Source organism: Phoxinus phoxinus, assembly GCF_949152265.1.
Source record: "Phoxinus phoxinus genome assembly, chromosome: 10".
Lineage (NCBI taxonomy): Eukaryota > Metazoa > Chordata > Actinopteri > Cypriniformes > Leuciscidae > Phoxinus > Phoxinus phoxinus.
The window spans coordinates 17,668,944-17,687,976 of NC_136885.1; the positions used below are offsets into that span (position 1 = coordinate 17,668,944).

The window sequence follows — 19,033 nt, forward strand, 5'->3', positions numbered from 1 at the left end:
AGGTGGGCGAAGACAAGAGAATGAATGAATGTGAAATGAGCCAAAGCAACATAATTTTTAGATAATGTAACTGTACGCTTACCTTTTTCAGTATAAGGTAAGAAATAGATGCGTTAGCATCAATAATTATTGTGGCTATTTTGTCATCACGAATCTCCTTCAGTAAAGGCGTGGGGTCAAGGTTGTCATCCAGCATCCTGATTGACAGCGTCTCTCGAGAGATCAGAAAACGCCTTATCAGCTCCTCCAGTCTCAACAGACCTGCGGGGAAGAAAGCGAGCTGTTGGCCCGGAAGCATGTGGACGCTCAAACACCCCACTGGAATTAAGGGCCAAATCCGGCTCCATGTAGTGTACCTGATATGGTTTGTGTCTGAGGTTGTTTGTTAACAGCATGCATCTGTCCGTTTGCAATGCTGCTGTGAAGTCGGTGGCAACACAAAGCCCAGTGAAAATGTAAATAACTAGCTGCGCTCTCAAGGGAGCCTGCATGCACAGAAAGAGCCAGTAAAGCCAGTGCCAAACTTTAATTAGCTTGAGGGAGGAGAGAAATCAATGCTCTCCACACTCTCATTCTCTCGCTCTCAATACTTACCCTTCTTCTGTCTTTCCTTCACTGATTTCTCTCGTTCATTCTGATTTTCGCCCTTTCTGTTGACTTTGATTCCACTAAATGTGTCTCTTTCTCGATATTTCCACAGCTGCATTATAAAGTGAACTCAGATCTTCTGGTTTCCACCAGAGACCAGTGCTGTGACACTCTGAAACAAACATTATCAGACCCAGACCAGCCTTGTGCTTAATGACTCATGTGTGACAGTGACTAGAGCTCAGTTCCAAAAGCTAGCGAGCTGCCAGAATTGTAGGACATCAGAGGCCTTTTCCCAATGCAAAACCTGTTCAAAACCTATGAGCTGCCTAAATTCTATGGAAACAAAAAAGGAAATGTTTATTTTATTGTGCAAAATTATGCGTTTCCATCCACCTATTTTTATGCGCATTTTGAAATATCACATCAAAAGAATGCTGGATGGAAACGGCAAAATGCGCATAAATTCTAAAAATGCGCATAAAACACGTATGCGCTCAATTGAGTTGGATAAATTTTGTATCCGCTAAGAAAATATGCGCATAAACTACGATGGATACACATTACCGAATATATTTCTCGGTGCGCATCAAAAAAGACATGTGACCTTGCGATGGGACGGCGCATAACTGCACTAACCAGCGGCCCGGTCTCGTTGCACAGAGTCTGAAATGCTGTTGATCATTCTGAAATGCCTGAGCAAAGTCTGTCGTCAAAGGGGTTCAGTATAGTTACCTGCACTTACATGACTGCGTTCCCAAACAGCAGGCATCCGCTTCAGAAAGCAAGATAACTTTATTCTGTTTGTCTGCACGCTCTGAGGCGCAAGTCATTTTTGTATACGAAACTATTGTATACAGTGGCTTCTCCTACTGCAGAAACTTCCATTTTACTTAGGGATATTTAACACCAGTTTAACAGGAAGTTTATCAGGAAGTTTTATTCTCTTCAGCTCACTTGATGGAAACGGTGCATTATTAGCAAATGTTTTAAGCGGTATTCCAATTTGGAGCGCAAGTTAAATTCGCAACTTTGGATGGAAACATAGCTAGTGGCAAAATTTCTGTGAAATTTCACAGGCAAAAAGAGCTATTGTCAAGTGTAGTGATGCATGAAGTAGGCTATTGCGTCACAGAAGGTCATTTTTAAACCAAGTGAGGGTGAATTGGGTTACACTTTATTTTGACAGTCCACTTTAGACATTCTACTTAACTAAAAGTAGGCCTAACTTTGCAACTACATGTCAACTAACTTTAACGCAACTTCATTGAGTCTCTTCCGGACCGATTATGATATGCGGTATCTGAGAGAGAGTATTAGTGGACTGTGTTCTTAATATCTGCTAACACTTAATTTGATGCTTCCCAACAGACAGTCTACTGACTATAAGTAACTTTGCAACTATATATCAACTAACTCTCATTAGAGTATTAGTAGACTATAGGGTTAGTATAAGTTGACATGAAGTTGCAAAAGTTACTTATAATCAGTAGAATGTCTGTTGGGGGCACATGAAAATAAAGTGTTAGCAGACCTGTTCCATCACACTTTCACACAGTCTTTGTTTTTTCATTACACTTCACTACTTTTCAATTGTTTTTTAATGCAAAAGCATGTTACTTATGTAGAACGTAGACAGTAAGGCAACTGGCCAAGTTTCGGAGAGCTTAAGAGTGCAGGAGATGAAAATCATGGTCAAATTCTGCTTTGATAAAGAGTTAGAATGTGTTTACGCAAGTTGTTTAGTCGTTCCTTTCATGCTTTTTTCAGTCTGACAAGAAATCACTAAACAACCAGAGAAAAAACAGTGTGTGGCATCAGACGACAGTTTCCTAAATTTAAGGCAATGAGGTTGACTACAAAATCCCTGTGCACAACACACATGAAAACATTTGTCAGGCTTGCATCAAACATCAAAACAGGCTTGCGAAATGGCTTTCTGTCTGTTTAACGAGAATCTGTTGCGCAGCAGCGAGCCTCTCTCCATCTCTTGCCACCATTTTAAATGAGCTTGATGAGTGGCAAGTTGCACCTACTCTGCTGCCATAGCAACCATAGTGCAGCCAACTGGGTCAGAGCTGAGCATTATGTAGCGATGCCCTCTCTGAACACATGAACGTCTAAATGCACAAACACACATGCACACACTCTGCGTACATGGCGGTGTCTCACACATTAACACACGCAGCAGGGTGGGGATTTATTCTCAGATAACGTTAACGTTATGTTGGCCAGGGACATGCTGCGTAATTGCCCAGCAGTATGTTTTATTGGCACAGCTACCTATTACAGCAAAGTAATTGTTAGTGCTTGCAGTAAGGAAGCACTGCAGCCATTATCAGAGTCTGTTCTTGAGAACTTTAGTAATTTTATCTCGCTCAGCATGTAATACATATTGTAACTTGAGTGTTTGCTGAGAGAAGATGATTGATTGGGCAGATGGTTTTTTTAAATGTTCAGGTTTTTTAAATCCAGTGGAAATTTTTGTTTTCGGGTGAATGGAAACAAAACGCACCTTTCTCTGAAGACTTCTCTATCTTAATTATATGTATCATAAAGTGTGTGTTGCTCTCCATGTGGAATCATTTTACATATTCAAGCTCGCAGGAAACCAGACCAGCTGATGAGGAGAGGTTTTGGACTTACATTCGGCCTTAGCGCAGACCAGACTAGCCGATGGGTAGCTGAAGGAGCGTAGGATGGCTCCGATGGCAAGGCTCAGATCCTCGTTGCTAGGATACAGAGTCACAGACGCAAAGCGCAGGTAAGGAAGCCGCGGAGTCTCTTCCGGACCGATTTTGATATGCGGAATCTGAGAGAGAGCAGTTTAAAGAACAAAAGGAAAAGATTATGGTTAGTGAATTAACATGAAATAAATAAATGTGGAATATTTAAATGGAGCTCACCTCCTTTTCTCCACAGATGTGACTGACGATGGAGCCCGAGGCAGGACTGGAGGCGGGGCCAATCACAGAGACCACACCCTTTGGCAAAATCTGGCACACTACGACAAAAATGTAGAGCATTTAAAGGCCCCCTGAAATCAAAATGTAAGTTTTTTAGCTTTTAGTATGAATATGTTAACCTTTAGGTTATGAATAAGCTGGTGTGTTCCAAAACAATGACAAAATTCTTATTTAGGAGATATAAGCATTCAAAACTTACAGTCTCTCACTTCCGCTAAAATGGATCACAGGTTTTTATGACATCACCGCAGACTTCAGCTTCTCATCCTATCTTCTGTCCAATCAAATGCTCTCTAGAATATAAAGCGTCCCGCCCCCTGTGCTATAAATACCACCTGGCCAAAGCGACCTTTGACACGTCACGGAGTAATATGGGTTTGGAGATGCGTGTTCGATTGCGCAAACGCTCGAGTTTTATTCAGTTTTCCAACTGTACGTTGGTTAAAAATCAAATGGCTAGAATTTATTCACACCTCTACTATTGAATCCAACGTATCATAAGCACTCGGATACGCTTCCATGATGCTGTCAAGCATGACTTGCAGTCTGTGAGGTAAACTAAACGCTATTGGTTATTTGAAAAGGGGGAGGAGTCATTCAATATTTCCTGCCTTAGCTTCCCGTTTCAATGGAAATGACATACAAATCATACAAAGCTGCGTTTCAAGGCACTTCAGTGGGCCTTTAATTCCTCAAATCCACTTTGCCTTTCTGAGTCACTGTATGCTGTACTGGTTCACTTTAAAGTTCTTTTTTGTTAAGTGTGCATGGATGTGTGTGTGTGTGTGTGTGTGTGTGTGTGTATTTTTATGTATGACTCACTAGTATCTGTAGTCTCATACTGAGAGTCTTTCTGGAGTTCAAATATGTCGACCTCCGCACGAGCCGGGCCCTCCATCACACTGTTGATGTTCTCACGTGCTAACGCTAAAGCTAACCGCTCCCCACGCCCACAGACAGAGCTGTCATCCAAAATTGCCGCTAAAGGAGGAGAGAAGGAGAACAAGAAAGAGAGACAAGAGACAATTAGAGAGAAATCAAGACAAGAATGGGTAAAAGGTATATAAATGTAATATATAACAACATTTCTATTTTAAAATCACTCCTTTAAAAGAACCATCTACCATATCCAATATTAATAATAAAGTCGATAATACAGTTTATTTATAAAGATTCTGAATTTCATAGCATATCTAATGTAATAACTTTGGTTAGTATCAATGGTTCTCAGCTGGTGGGCCACGACTCCAAAATGTGTTGCAGGACTGTTCTGATTATAGGTCACAGGTTAGTTGGAAAAATATTCAATGTAAATAATAAAATTAAACTAAACACTGCTGTTCAAAGGCTTGGGGTCAATTTGTTTACAAAAATAATAATACTTTTATTCAGCAAGGAATACCTTTATTCATCAAAGAAACCAGAAAAAAATTATTTCCACAAAAATATTAAAATGTTTCCTGAGCACCAAATCAGCATATTATAATGATTTAAGGATCATGTGAAGTCTGGAGCAATGATGCTGAAAGTTCAGCTTTGCCATCAAAGGAATAAATTACACTTTACATATTAAAACAGAAAACATTTCTTTCAAATTGGAATAATATTTTACAATATTACTGTTTTTACTGTATTATTTTGTATTATGTACTATTTTTGATCAAATAAATTGACTCATTAAAGAGACATTAAAAAATCGTACTGACCCTAAACTTTTGAATAATTGTGCATAGTTATAGAAGAGCAAACTTTTAAAAGGTGGGAGTAAATGTTTCCAATCAACTCTATCTACAGGTATATAACAATATTTTGGTCCTCATCCTTGAAAACCATGAATAAATGACATTGACATTTCGAGAGCAAAATTAAAAATTTTCCTATTCAACTGGTGTTAATAATTTTGGTTTCACTTTTGCAGTTCATAGTAATACATTTTAAAGATTTTAGTTTGGTTAAGTGCAATAAAATATTGTTACTTTGATACATATTAATTTCCAATATTAAATCTGTTTTTTAAAGCAAAACCATTTAAGAACCACTGGTTTAAAGATCTTCACAATCACAGTCAGATATTGGGCTTGTCGACCACATATTACAAGTCTAAATGTGTGCGACTTACCCATCCGCACGGATGATAAAACAGGGGTCTGGCTCCGGGAAGAAGGCGGCATGGTAACCACGGTGACTAACAGGAAGCGGAAGTAAATCGACAGCAGGAGCGCTGGCAGTTCCGGCATCTTCTACCGCTCCTCATGGAGATGCCTTCTGCTGCCTATAGCACCCCCTATCAACACACAAATGAGATTAACTTTGTTATATGCAAGCACTTCAATTGCACTTAAAGGATAATTTCGGTATTTAACACCTTGAGTCTATATTGTAGTTTGTTTTGGATGAACAAGAGTGGTGGACACATTTTTTTGACAATGGTTCCTCTCTCGAGTTTTTGACTATAATAGAATTGGCCATGGACCCATTTAACATTGGAGTCAATGTGCATGTCCGAAAATGTCATTAAAACAGCCAATAATGTTCGTTTACAAAACTGTTAAACTCACCGAGTGGTTAGTGGTGTTCATTGATGATTATAAACAATATATCGTAGCAATATATGATTCCAATCCGTTTATTTTGCTATAGTGGAACTATTTTTTCAGACACTTCACAACTGTGTAACTTCTGCTCAATATTTGAATCTGAAGCGTTAGCACACTCCCGACCACTTGATGGCGATAACTGATGTTTATGTCTCGCAGGACACTCACGGTCACAGTCGAGTTCAACTTCATATTACAAGTAACAATTAATGAAGGTTTTGTTTATTTATTTCGCTTACTCTCCCGGAGCACAGTTGCTCTGCTCGCTAGCCTTATGAGAAACGGAAGCGACCAAAAAGACTACATCGACCAAATGTAAACAGCCCCCTTTCCATCTCCGGTAGCGCATTTATATTAACGAGCACTCAGTCCTTCAACAGAATTCAATGGGATTTTACAAAATGACGAATAAAACACGACAGAAACTGTATTTCGCAACACTTTTTGTTTCTGGAACATCAACTAACATCACTAATCACTCGGTGAGTTGCACAGTTTTGAAAACTAATGTGAAAGGTTGTTTTAATGACATTTTGGGACATGCCCATTGACTCCAATGTTAAATGGGTCCATGGCCAATTCTTTTATAGTCAAAAACTCGAGAGAGGAACCATTGTCAAAAAAATGTTGTCCACCACTCTTGTTTATCCAAAACAAACTACAATATAGACTCAAGGTGTTAAATACCGGAATTATCCTTTAAGATATAGTTCACAGCACACTCATTGACCTTTTGTGACAACTTCCCCCGGTAGCTGGTAGACACAAAACAATTCATCAGGCAACAAAAAATGTTACAAAGTAACATAAAATATAATTTTTGTGGGCATGGTTTTGTTTCGACCTGACATTTATTAAAAAATGTCCTTGTCCTGAGACACACAGTTCAACCTTTGCCTGAATAATGCTAAAGTGGTTTTATGTTCACTTGTTTATCCAACAGATATGACAAAACTGTAAAGATATAATGAAACTGACATTTTAGTTTGAAGAATAGAATTCACAAAATTGTTAAACCAACATTCAAAACTACTGTTTGGTAAACAAGCATTTCTTTAATTTGAACTCAAAACCTCTTGTGACAATTTGCCCCGTACTGCCCTGTCACTTCTTTAGGAGATACAGTATACGCTACTGTTTAAAAGTCGGTACGATTTTTATATGTTTTTGAAAGAAGTCCCTTATTCTCAACACGGCTGCATTAATTGCATCAAAACAGTAAAGTAAAAATAATGTAATATAGTGATACATTATTACAATTTAAAATAACTGTTTTCTATTTTGATATATGTATTTTAAATTGTAATTTGTTCCTGTGATGGTAAAGCTGAATTTTCAGTCACATGATCCTTCAGAAATCAATATGCTGATTGGGTGCTCAAGAAACATTTCTTATTATTATCAATATCATCAATATTGAAAACAGTTATCCTTTTTTTGAAAGTTCAAAAGAACAGCAATTATTGGAAATAGAAATCTTAATGTGCATTCTATTCTTGCTGAATTATTATTTAAATGGAGTTGACAGTGTTGTGTGAAGCATCATCATGAATCTGGGAATCTTATGACAGTTTGCTGACGCAGGTCATGACCGTGTCACGCACGTCCCAAACAGCAGCACGGGGAAATCACAGGCACATATTAACACCTGATGTATCTGATTCATACACTCTCTCACACATACACGCACACACAACACAACTCAAAGCAATCTCTGTGAACTCTGACCTTTACAGACCTAACAAGATTTATTTGACCACAGGGAAGAAATGATGGATGTACTTCTCCTCCCTCTTTCTTTGTTCATCTCTCCTCCCTGCTCTTTCTTTCTTTCTCTCAGTCACTTTGGATGTGTCAGCAGGGCACGAAAAGTGAGAAAGAGAGGAAATTAAATAAAACAGCGTGTGTGTATACACAATTGAGGAACCCATTATCACCGTACTATAATTATTGCAGGCAAATACTAATGACCAGTGTCGCAAATATAATTCTAAAGTTCACACCCGCTGTTTTGCATATGTACATGGCTGAATAAAACGATACTTGGCAGTCTGCAAGTAAACTGTAAAATCTAAATTATTTAGGGGAGAGGGTGGGAGAGCAAAAAAAAGAAGCGACCAGAAATGCGGAGAGGGGGGCTGAAATAAAAAGCAGGGTAACGAAAGGAGAACAAAGACAGAGAGAAAGAAAAAATAGAATGAAAGACAGAGAGAAAAAGGAGACATCGGGAGAGAATATGCTTGAAGAGGGAGCCCTCTGGGAAAGGGAGGAGTAGATAGCAGGCGCTTCATTTGTTTCTTCTTCATCTTTGTAAGTAAGAAGTGAATCTGACAGTTATAATAATAGCACAGTGATTCATTCTCCTTAATTGATTTGGATTGTGAAATGAGAGTGCTGGATGCAAGCGTTGCCAGTGCCGGTTGATACAGACACATTAAGATGTCACCAGGCTTCTGTGAGACGAAGAGGAAGCATCGAGGAAGACTTTTCCCTTCTTATCTTCGCCTTTTCCACTTGTGGAAAGATTCCAGAGTGGAGGCAGGAAAAGACACCCGCAATTTGTCCCTCCTGGCACTCCATGGGCCGAAAGCACAGCTTAATAAAACCATCAAAAGCCCTCTTCATCAGGGTTCTTCTGAAATCATGAGCGGACACGAACACACACTGCCGTGTTGAGGGGCAATTCACTAAGAATGAATTGCACTCAATGAAGATGCCTTTTATTTGCACACGCTATCAGAGCCCCATTTACTAAAGTAAATATACAAATCAGGGAACACCACAAATAGACCCACAGCCCTCTTGTGGGTCGGTCCTTTGGTTGTGTAGGATGCAGCAAACTACTACAATCTGTCAAACTAAATGTATGGGTAACACTTTATTTCGATAGTCCACTTTAGACATTCTACTAACTATAAGTAACTTTGCAACTACATGTCAACTAACTGTCATTGGAGTATTAGTAGACTGTCTGCTTAATATTTGTTAACACTTTATTTTGTTGGTCCCCCAACAGACATTCTACTGACTACAAGTAACTTGGCAACGACAAGTCAACTTATTCTCCTAACCTGAACCCTAACACCTAACCCTAACCTAACAGTATACTAAAAGTATACTACAGTCTACTAATACTCTAATGAGAGTTAGTTGACATGTAGTTGAAAAGTTACTTATAGTTAGTAGAATGTCTAAAGTGGACTATCGAAATAAAGTGTAACCAATGTATGTTAAAGGTACTATAACATTTTAGGATATGTACCTTTATGGTACAAATAGACACCCTTTAGGTGTGAATAAGGTACAGAGGTGAGGTACTTTTTGAAGCCCCTGGCGTTGAGTATGACTGAAAAAAGTTTAGCGCTTCATAATGCTCACATCATCCTGTTTTGGGTAAAAATCGTAAAAAATATTGCTCTCTATAACGCCACCAACTGTACACAGGGATGTCAATCAGATACTGCCGCTGGATAATTGACCTGCTATGATCATACTGTACATGTACCATTCATATGAAATATTACAGTATAATATACGGTACATGGTATATTACCAGTATATTGAGACATGAGCGATATTTCTTTTTTTTATATCGAGGTTATCAATACCGGTATATCCAACGCTATCTCACGACCAATTCGTACGAATTTGTACGAGTGATTAAAAGGTGGCTAATTCGTACGAATTTGTACGACCTCACTCGTACGAATTTGTACGATTTGTCTAAACCCACGTGACGGTTGGGTTTAGGGGCGGGGTCAGGGGTAGGTCATTCGTATGAATTCATACGATTTTGCCAAATCGTAAAATATGTACGATTTAGCAAAAAACGTACAAATTCGTACGAATGAGGTCGTATGAATTGGTACGAATTAGCCACCTCGTAAAATTCGTACGAATTGCCGTGAGATCGGGTTGGTATATCGCGTCACCCCTATTTTTCACAAACACTTTTTGTTATGCTGGTTGTTAGAAGTGGTCTAAATCTAAAAAAAATATATATATATATATATATATATCCTAATCCTATATATCTTCTGTGGCTTTCTCAGACCCAAAAATGTTTGTCCAATCGTTGCATTCGGTCGAAATGCAAAAGGATGTCCTACCTGTCAACCTATGTATTTCCATACCTCCGCTCTTGAGCAGACATCACACATCATCAACACATTTCATGAGGCTATGCAGAGTTTTAGACAGACCGTCACAAAGCAATGCAAACAAACAATAGCCACCTTTTACAGTTCTTCTTGAACCAAAACAACAAGCTTATGCTGCGTTCATGACATGTCGTAACCGTAATTAAAGGAAAAGTTTACTTAAAAAGGAGAATTATTTTCCTCATTTACTCACCCTCAAGTTTTTTCCTGCTATGGAAGTCAATGGGGTAAATCAACTGTCTGGTTAGACATTCTTCAAAATCTATTCTTTTTTAAATTTTTAAGTGAACTATTCCTTTAAGAGATAGCAACCCATAACATTCTATTTGGAGCTGTCCTTAAACTCCGATTTATTTTTGGAGGAGTCTGTTTTAGCATGATAATTCCTCACTTGCTAAAATCTATTACCTAGGCTATGTATCGTTTTAAAAACCATTCTTATAACTCGTTAGACTGCTATAATTAATTGATATCGGAAAAAATGGCAGCATATTGAGAATAATTAAGAAAAGAATCTCGTTAAAGCATTCTTGTAAATCGCATGTTTAAAAAAAAAAACGCAATCTATGCATTTCTTATAGTTTCTGATAGACATTAGTCTTTTTGAGTTGTTAAGAGCACACCCCCTTGAAATTAAAACTTAGTAGATCCAAAAAGGTCATAAAGGCATCATAAAATTATATGTGTAGAGGACATTCATTCATAACATCATGACTTGGGCAATTTCAAATCCTGGCATTTCAGAAGGGTAGAAAACAAAAATTAACTGAGGAGTTTGCTTTGAGGTATAAAACTTGCAGTATGTTTTTATTGCAAAGTAACATCTTATGGGGTGTGCAACTCTGGCCCTCGAGAGTTTAGCTTTAAACCTAAATCAACACACTTCAACAAGGTCTTCAGGATTACTAGAAAGCACTGAGTTTGATTAGGGTTGGACCTAAACTCTTCAGGAAAGTGGATCTCGAGGGCCAGAGTTTCCCAGCCCGTCTTATATGTGTAAATATCAGACATTAAGATTTTCCATTTCATGACACTTTAATATAAATATGGTGCAGTGCAATTTAAGCACATTTAGAGCTTGGTTGAACTAAACTGGCAGATGGTTAGGAAATAAGATGTGGGTTTTTGCGCTGAATATCCACTTTCGAAAGTGGCGTAACTTACTGAGCTTTCTCTCAATGGGCAAATCCGTCAGAAACGGCTTGTCTCTCCCTAATTCTCTCCATCTCTTCTTCTGTCAGTTGATTCAGTGTACTTTCATTCTCCTCCGACAGTCTTTCAGCGGTGCTGCGCTTTGAGCCTCTTACTTTGTCCTTAACCCACCCTGGAACATACACACACATGCTCCCGCTCACTTTTACAAAGAGAAAATCCACCAGCTTGACAGTTGATCCTTCCTTTTTCTTGCCTGCTTGTGATCCTACATGTCTCTTTGCATTTCCACCAAGCTCTCTCACACTTCCACGCAAACATTTCCATGCTTTTGAAAAGTGGGGGGCTGTTTCCACTAGCTGTCCTTTTTGACAACATGGGTCACTGATGCTATTCACACATAACACACAAACACCAGTCCATGTATGTTTTGACAGATATGCTCTGCGACATTGACAAGGCCTGCCCTGAGGTGCAGCACAAACATCTGTGTCAAATCCAGATTCATCACAGACACACACGAGCACACGGATGAACGGATGGACGAGTTATCGGCGCAGGCCTTGGACTTTGTACATAGGATGCTGACTTACCTCACAGCGAGAGCAATTCGCTCTCTGCCCACTCACAGATAAACACCATGCAATTAAGAATCCAACAGTCGTGATCGCACCAGTCACAAACCAGTGTTTTGGCAGGATTTGAAAGATAAGCTTTCGGATGCAGGTGTGGTTGGTTGCTGCTGAATATTCGATGGCGTTTTAACACTTTCGGGCTGGTACATTGTAAATACGTGATAAGATATGAAGATGAAAGGCTTATACCAATGTGAAATCTTGTTCTTTGTGTCAGATGAATGATTTAACCGACCCTGCTGTGCCAACAGATTTAAATGAGAGCATTTCAGCTGTCAGGCTCTTTCAGCATTCCCTTTAGCAGAGTAAACAAACATGATGATTCCTCGCGCATGACGTCTGCAGACGCTCTCGGGAGCCACGGCACTTTCTGACTCCTGAGTTTATATAGGCATGCAAGGTGCAGACCGAGGTAAACAAGAGTAAAGCATAGGATAATGATAAAGGACACAGACACAAACACAAAAGCACTCCCGAGACTGCTGATTTGCAGATTGCACAACACTGTTAGGGAATCTGGTGATAAATATGTACACCCTTATTACTAAACAAACACATACTGGGGGTTCTGAGCACATATCCATTTAAACCAAGTGAACACTTGCCCTGGCAGAGCCGAGTGGATTTTAAATGCAACTTCCAAAAACAATTATTATAATTTTTCTTTTTTAATTAAGCATTATTATTGTTGTTGGTAAAAAAAAAAAAAAAGTTTGTCTAACTATACTGTGGCATATATCTTCCAATCACATGTCTAAATTTGGTCAGTCAAATCAGTCACACTTCATTAGCTTTCAAACTGAAAGTGATGTCATCATCATGAATGAATGAATGAGGCATTTATATAGCGCTTTCATATGTACTATATACTGTACACACAAAGCGCTTTACTATCATATCAGGGAATCTCTCCTCAACCACCACCAGTGTGCAGCATCCACTTGGATGATCATCTCACCATCATGTTGCTTGATACTTTTAACTTACACATAGTTTTTTAGCTGTGCACTCTTCGGCATTAAATTGTTTTTTAAATTTTAATTTCTGAATTTCATTTGAATTGAGGTACCAAACAGATGCAGAATTCAAATGGGAATTTAAGGAAGTATGATTAAAATGAATTGATATTCATAGCCTACATTGTAAACAATATTTTGACAGTTTTTATGGCTTCGTCTTAAAGTTTAAAATGAGGTCTGAATGTTTTATAGTCCCCAGAATGTCATTACCTGTTGAATTTTTTATTTTTTTTATTTAGTAAGTCTTACTTTTTTTTATTCCACTTTAACTTCTTGTGGGTTGAGACCAATTAATAAATATTATAAATATTGAATTTTGCCAAACGGGTGTCAAGTGCAGTTGAATTTTTGCTTGGTTAAAATTAAAAGTATATATATAGTATATTAGGTTAACTACTTTCATTGGTTATGTCTTATCTTGCCTCGGGGACCAAGTGAGCCAGAACTGCCACTGGTGCCACAAATATCAAAATATAGATGCATGACATCCCTGTCAGTATGTTAGAGCAGTAACTGTCAGTGTTTCAATGGATTACACTCAACCTTTACAAACAGCAGTAATATTAATTTTAATGAACTTTTTATTAGACTTAAGGCTTTACAGAAAAGGCCACTTATTGCTTGTTGAAGAAGAATTTAAGTCGCAGCTCAACCGATGGTTTCTATGATACGTTGTGACATTCATTCTGTCTCTCTTGCTCTCTCGATCACGCACACGCTCACACACATATTGACACCAACATTAAATGAGTCAGATGACATTTGCACTATCCGTCCCTTTCTCTCATAGCCAGATTATGCTGCCGTGGCAACAGGGTGAGATGGGAAGAGAGAGAGAGAGAGAAGAGAGAGAGAGAAGAGAGAATTCATCTGATATTTCAGGAAGTTATTATAGGTTTTTCATCTTGTCTCTTACCTTTGAAGTTCATCAGAATGGAAATGGAACACAGTGAATTTTGATCTTTTCACTTGGCATAAACTGAATATTATTACAGGGTTGTTTAGCATTGAGATTATTGTTTGTGCTCCTGCCTCATATTGATATATGATGTTGCAGTCTTATTCCACATTACTCTACCGAAAGTCCCTCAACAGACTACGAATTCAACAAAGGCAGCGTCTATTTCCAAGTGTAAAAGAAGGCTGATGCCATTTACATTGAGTGTAAACAGTTGCGTCACTTTTTTATGTGGTATATCACTAATACATTATTACTATTATTTACTAATCACCAGTAATCCAGTTAACCAGACACAGAATTTGATGAAATTGCGCTGTGGCTTGTCTATATAAATTAAGTCATCCTTTTCAGTCCAAACGTGGCTTCTTTCTGTGTAAATTAGGCTTATTATAGATCGCGCCCACAAAATTGCCTGCTGCAATTAACGTCACGCTATTATCGCCTGAGTGATGTTTGTGTACATTTTCTATTGATCATAGCAGCAGTTATTCATGAAATGATTATCAAATGATGGAGAAGAACATTATAACCTGGCATATATCCAAATACAGCCTGCAGATTTGCACCTTGCAAATTGTGTTCAGCACCATTTTTGTTGGTAGGCCTATGTTTGTGCGGCACCCCGATTTGCATAATTATTTTAGTTGTTAGATTGTGCCGATATCTTGCCGTCAACGGCAAAATGTTAATTTGGATGGATTTCCGCATCAGAAAACGTCAGATTCGCTATACCAGAATGTACAAGTTCTCTATCAGCCTGAAAAGTCTGACTAAAAATCCAGGGAAGAGCAGGAGCAAGAGACAAAGTCATGATAATAACAGGGTTCCTACACATATTCCATTTCAAAATGTCATACTTTTCCAGACTCAAATTTACAAACCTCTCAGTAGATTTTCAGACCATTTAACATAAATGGTTCATACAACAATATTTTCAGCTACTAGTCATCTGTAAATATTTATTATTTTGTTATTTTGTTTTCATTGATTTTCTCAAACATATATAGCCATTTTTTTTTAAACAGACTTTTGCATGCACACGAGAAACTTTTTCGTGCCCTCAAGAAAATATTGACATGCGTACTGGAATTTTGTGCATGCTTACGCATTACAATTTCTAGTTTTATATACTATAAACATATTTCCTTTATGCATCATGCCATCTAATAAGAATAAAACGAGAGCATGGATGCACCTGAATTAATAGAGATCTTAGTTTTGTCGTGGCTACGACATATAAACACGTGGGAACCTGATAATATGTCGTGGCCATGAGATAGTAATTCGTGGGAACGTCATATTAACTTGTGGGAACTTGATAATGATTAAATGATAAATCAAATGACTACTACATAAATGACACATGATTATAAAACTCATAATCAAACACACACACAGGTTGCTATTGAGAATGCAATGCAGATGGCCACAATTAATTTTTAGCGAATACGCCTTATCCCCCCCCATCTCTTTTTATATCTATTATATAGCCTACCCTCATAAGTTCTGCTTTATCGAATAAAGTAAACAATGTGAATACCAACAGTGCATGCACTAATTCCTCTAAATAACTTTTGACCTCTAAGAACATGAATCTCTCTCTACTATGCTCACAGACAGAGATGTTTTAGCCCCCGGGGGTCTCATCTGAATTAGTCAACACCAAGCTCATCACCTTTTAAAGCAACTCAGACGGGAGCGGGCCTGCAGGGTTCTTGCTAATTTCTGAGTATACACTGAGTATTCCTGGAGGTTCAGGGGGCAAATGCGTGGGACACCTGTTAGGAAGCACAACGGAATCTCATTAAATAAACGAAAGCCTGTTGAAATCCAGTTATCGAGCTCACTGAGGTCTAATTAAGCTTAACTAAACCAGTAGAATCCCAGGTAGAATTTGAGAGGACTTATTAAAGCCTGAATAAAGTTCCGCAGATCTAGCTCTCAAGATTTTTACAGCTAAAATGTTTATCAGGCCACCAGCGATGTGTCATTATGGTAATTGGCCATATGCTAAGAGGAAAAACCAAATAAGCGAAAAGACTTGGTATTTATGGAAGCACAAACATTAAATGCGAGATTAGCATGGCCTCGTTTCATAGCTCAGTGAGTCGGGACTAAGGGTTTGAACACATGCATAATGCATGTGTGTATGTGTGGGTGTCTGTGTTTCCTTCCAAAAAAACTTTCCACCATTCATAACAGATCAGAGGATGATCACAGAAAATATTAACATACAAATTCAACCATTTTAGATTTTATAGTGTTCAAGTACACAGAGAGACCCATGGATTTTGGGCCCATGGAGACCCACAATCTGATTGCTTTTTATTTATTTTTATTTGAGGTCAACAAATACTGTTAGTAAAGTTTCTTTGAGTCAAAAGCAGTCATATTTGAGTTTTTTTTGCAACCATTTTCCACCCTCTCTCTGGCGCAGAATGAAAAACCTTCACTTGAGAAATGAGCAACTGCACTGAGTGCTGCTGTGCTCCAGTCCTCACACACTGGCTTGCAGGTTTGCTGTTGTCAAATATAGTTTCTGACTGGCCCATCCATCAATAACAGCCTCTGTGTAAAGCCTGTATTACATTGTTAAGTGAACCTTTCACAAACTGAAAACTGGCAGAAATGCGACACTCAATGTCGAAATGAAATGATAAAGGATCTTCTTCAAAATACACTCAAAGCTGCTCATTTCTAATCTTGGGTTCCTTTAGAACAGTGTTTCTCAACTGGTGGGTCGCAAGACCGTTTTAAGTGGGTTGCGGACTGTGCAGTCACAGAAACGACAACAGACATAATTCTATTTTTTTCTGATGCGAGACTTTTATTTTGAAAGATGCGAGTGAAAGCTGTTGACACTTCTGTCAGACACAGTTTAAGTAAAGAATGCCTGAAAAAAAACAATGTCCTGATTCAGTGTGGTCAGGTGAGAAGTTGTCAGTGTCATTAGTCTAACGCTATTTTCGTAACTTGTTACTTATCAGAAAAATGAAATTTCCTTGCTTGTCAGAAGTTATACTGTGCTCGTAGCATTAACTCGGCACGCACTGCATATCACTTCATTATAAATAAAGCGCAAAAGGCAAGCATTACAAGCATGCTACTGAGTTATCTTGTCATTCATGAAATTTCTAAAAAAGTACCAATAAATTACGTAACTGCTTTGTGTGTTAAATGGGAAGGATTTGCATGCAGTTATGATGTTAATTCTATTCATCAGGAGCAGCATTTATGTATATATTTTATGTTTTATTTATTAATTAATTAATTTGGAATTAGTTCAAATCCCCAAAACAAATCTGGGTCGCTTTCTAATGGGAAAATGTGGGTCCCATGTTCAAACAGTTATAGAAGAATCTGCAGAGCTCTAGGTGCTACACTTTAGACGGTAAAAAAAGATGGACGACGCACCTTTACTCTCTACCATTGTAGAAAAGTGAAGCCGCCAATGTCCAAATTTGGCGCTGACATCTTGGAGCCCGAGTCTGCAGTAGTGAGCGTGAAGAGAAGCTGTGGTATATCAAGTATAAAGCCCACACTCCCGCAGAATCGGTTAGTAGCCAACAGATTACTCCAGAACAGCTCATTATGTCGGTGTGAAATAAATAGTAATGTAACTGTAGAAATTAAAGTTAAAGCTCCAATCTCTTTCCAAATATCCAGAAAAAAGTCTGTTGGTGCCTCAGTGACTACTTCGCTCAGAGAAGCTGTCAATCATGACGTCAAACCCCCGTTAAAGTAACTAACTAAACACAAACTTATTTAAAAAATGAACATTTCAATTTACATTAGTGTGATTAAAAACCACCTAAAATGACAGAAACCATCTTTGGAAAAAAAATTATTTGTGTAATATGTAATGTGATTGTTTAATTTGTCTCATGTAAGGCGGATGCCAGAAAGTCTGGACAACGAAACGACTACCCCTCGTGAAAACAAAACACTCTCCTGAGAATTAACATTTGAACTCTCTCATGCATAAATAGCAGCACCATCCGAGATGCACCGAGCAGTTTTTACAGTCTCCTCATCACCCTGTTCCCCCCCTCACCTAAAACTCACTCAAAATCTATACAATGTTAAGTGTGTACAATAAGTAACTATACATGTTTTATCTATATTATGTATATGTATTATGTATATTTTATCATTTGAAATGCATTTCAGTGCGCCTGGTAAAATGGTCTCATTCTCCCAGCCATAGTACACACTTCCAAGAAGTTCTAGAAGGTGAGAAATATTATGTGCCACTTAAAGCGGTGCCCTCCCCCAGATCCTCCATTCAAACCACCTCGTAAATAAGTGTTCTCTTCTACAGGGATCGAGAACCCATTCAATCACAAATTCTGATTGCACATTTGTGACCCCCTGAATATTTCCCAAATGCTATTGGACAGTTTACTCATGGGAGAAAACATGGGAACACTTTCGACTAAAACATGTACCATTAAAGGAGGACTGTCCAATAATTTATTCCTTACTTTAAATATTTTTTAGCACTCTTAGTCAGTAAGCACTGCTAAGCAGACCAATTTTCTTATTTGTTTCAATAAATAACTAAATAAAATGCTCTTTATGGACTGGGGAGGGACTTTTGCATCCTTAAATTTACAGTTTGTTTCATAGCACATCCAGCTTATTTTATCTTAATATCTTATGACCCCTTTAAAAGACCCTTGGATACAAAGCTCTGTAGACAGGGCCAGATTCCAGACTCTTTTAATCAAACACACACGGTGGCATACAGGTGATTTATCGTGCGCCCCTCTCCACCCATTCATTGCGTTTAATCACATGGCTTTACAGCCAAGTATACAATCAATAATCATCACCTGACAGCGCATACACACACAATGCAGAGGATTACGTATGGCGGGAGGAAAATGAGAGCTCGCAAAGCTTCAGGAGAGACAGAAAAGAGTAGCAGGAGGACAAAATGGGTGCTGTGCCAC

General features: G+C 38.3%; 1 protein-coding gene across 3 annotated transcripts in view; it reads right to left on the reverse strand.

The window, feature by feature from the left end:
- Positions 1-19,033, reverse strand: part of grik5 (glutamate receptor, ionotropic, kainate 5) — a 76,634-nt gene that overhangs the window by 18,897 nt on the left and 38,704 nt on the right. For all 3 annotated transcript variants that reach the window (XM_079627136.1, XM_079627138.1, XM_079627137.1), the window contains 5 exons: positions 5,674-5,838; positions 4,377-4,535; positions 3,495-3,592; positions 3,235-3,400; positions 83-261 (listed from right to left, as the gene is read on the reverse strand). In XM_079627136.1, coding sequence (XP_079483262.1) covers positions 83-261; positions 3,235-3,400; positions 3,495-3,592; positions 4,377-4,535; positions 5,674-5,791 — 720 coding nt within the window. In that variant the 5' untranslated portion in view covers positions 5,792-5,838. The remainder of the gene's footprint in view (positions 1-82; positions 262-3,234; positions 3,401-3,494; positions 3,593-4,376; positions 4,536-5,673; positions 5,839-19,033) is intronic.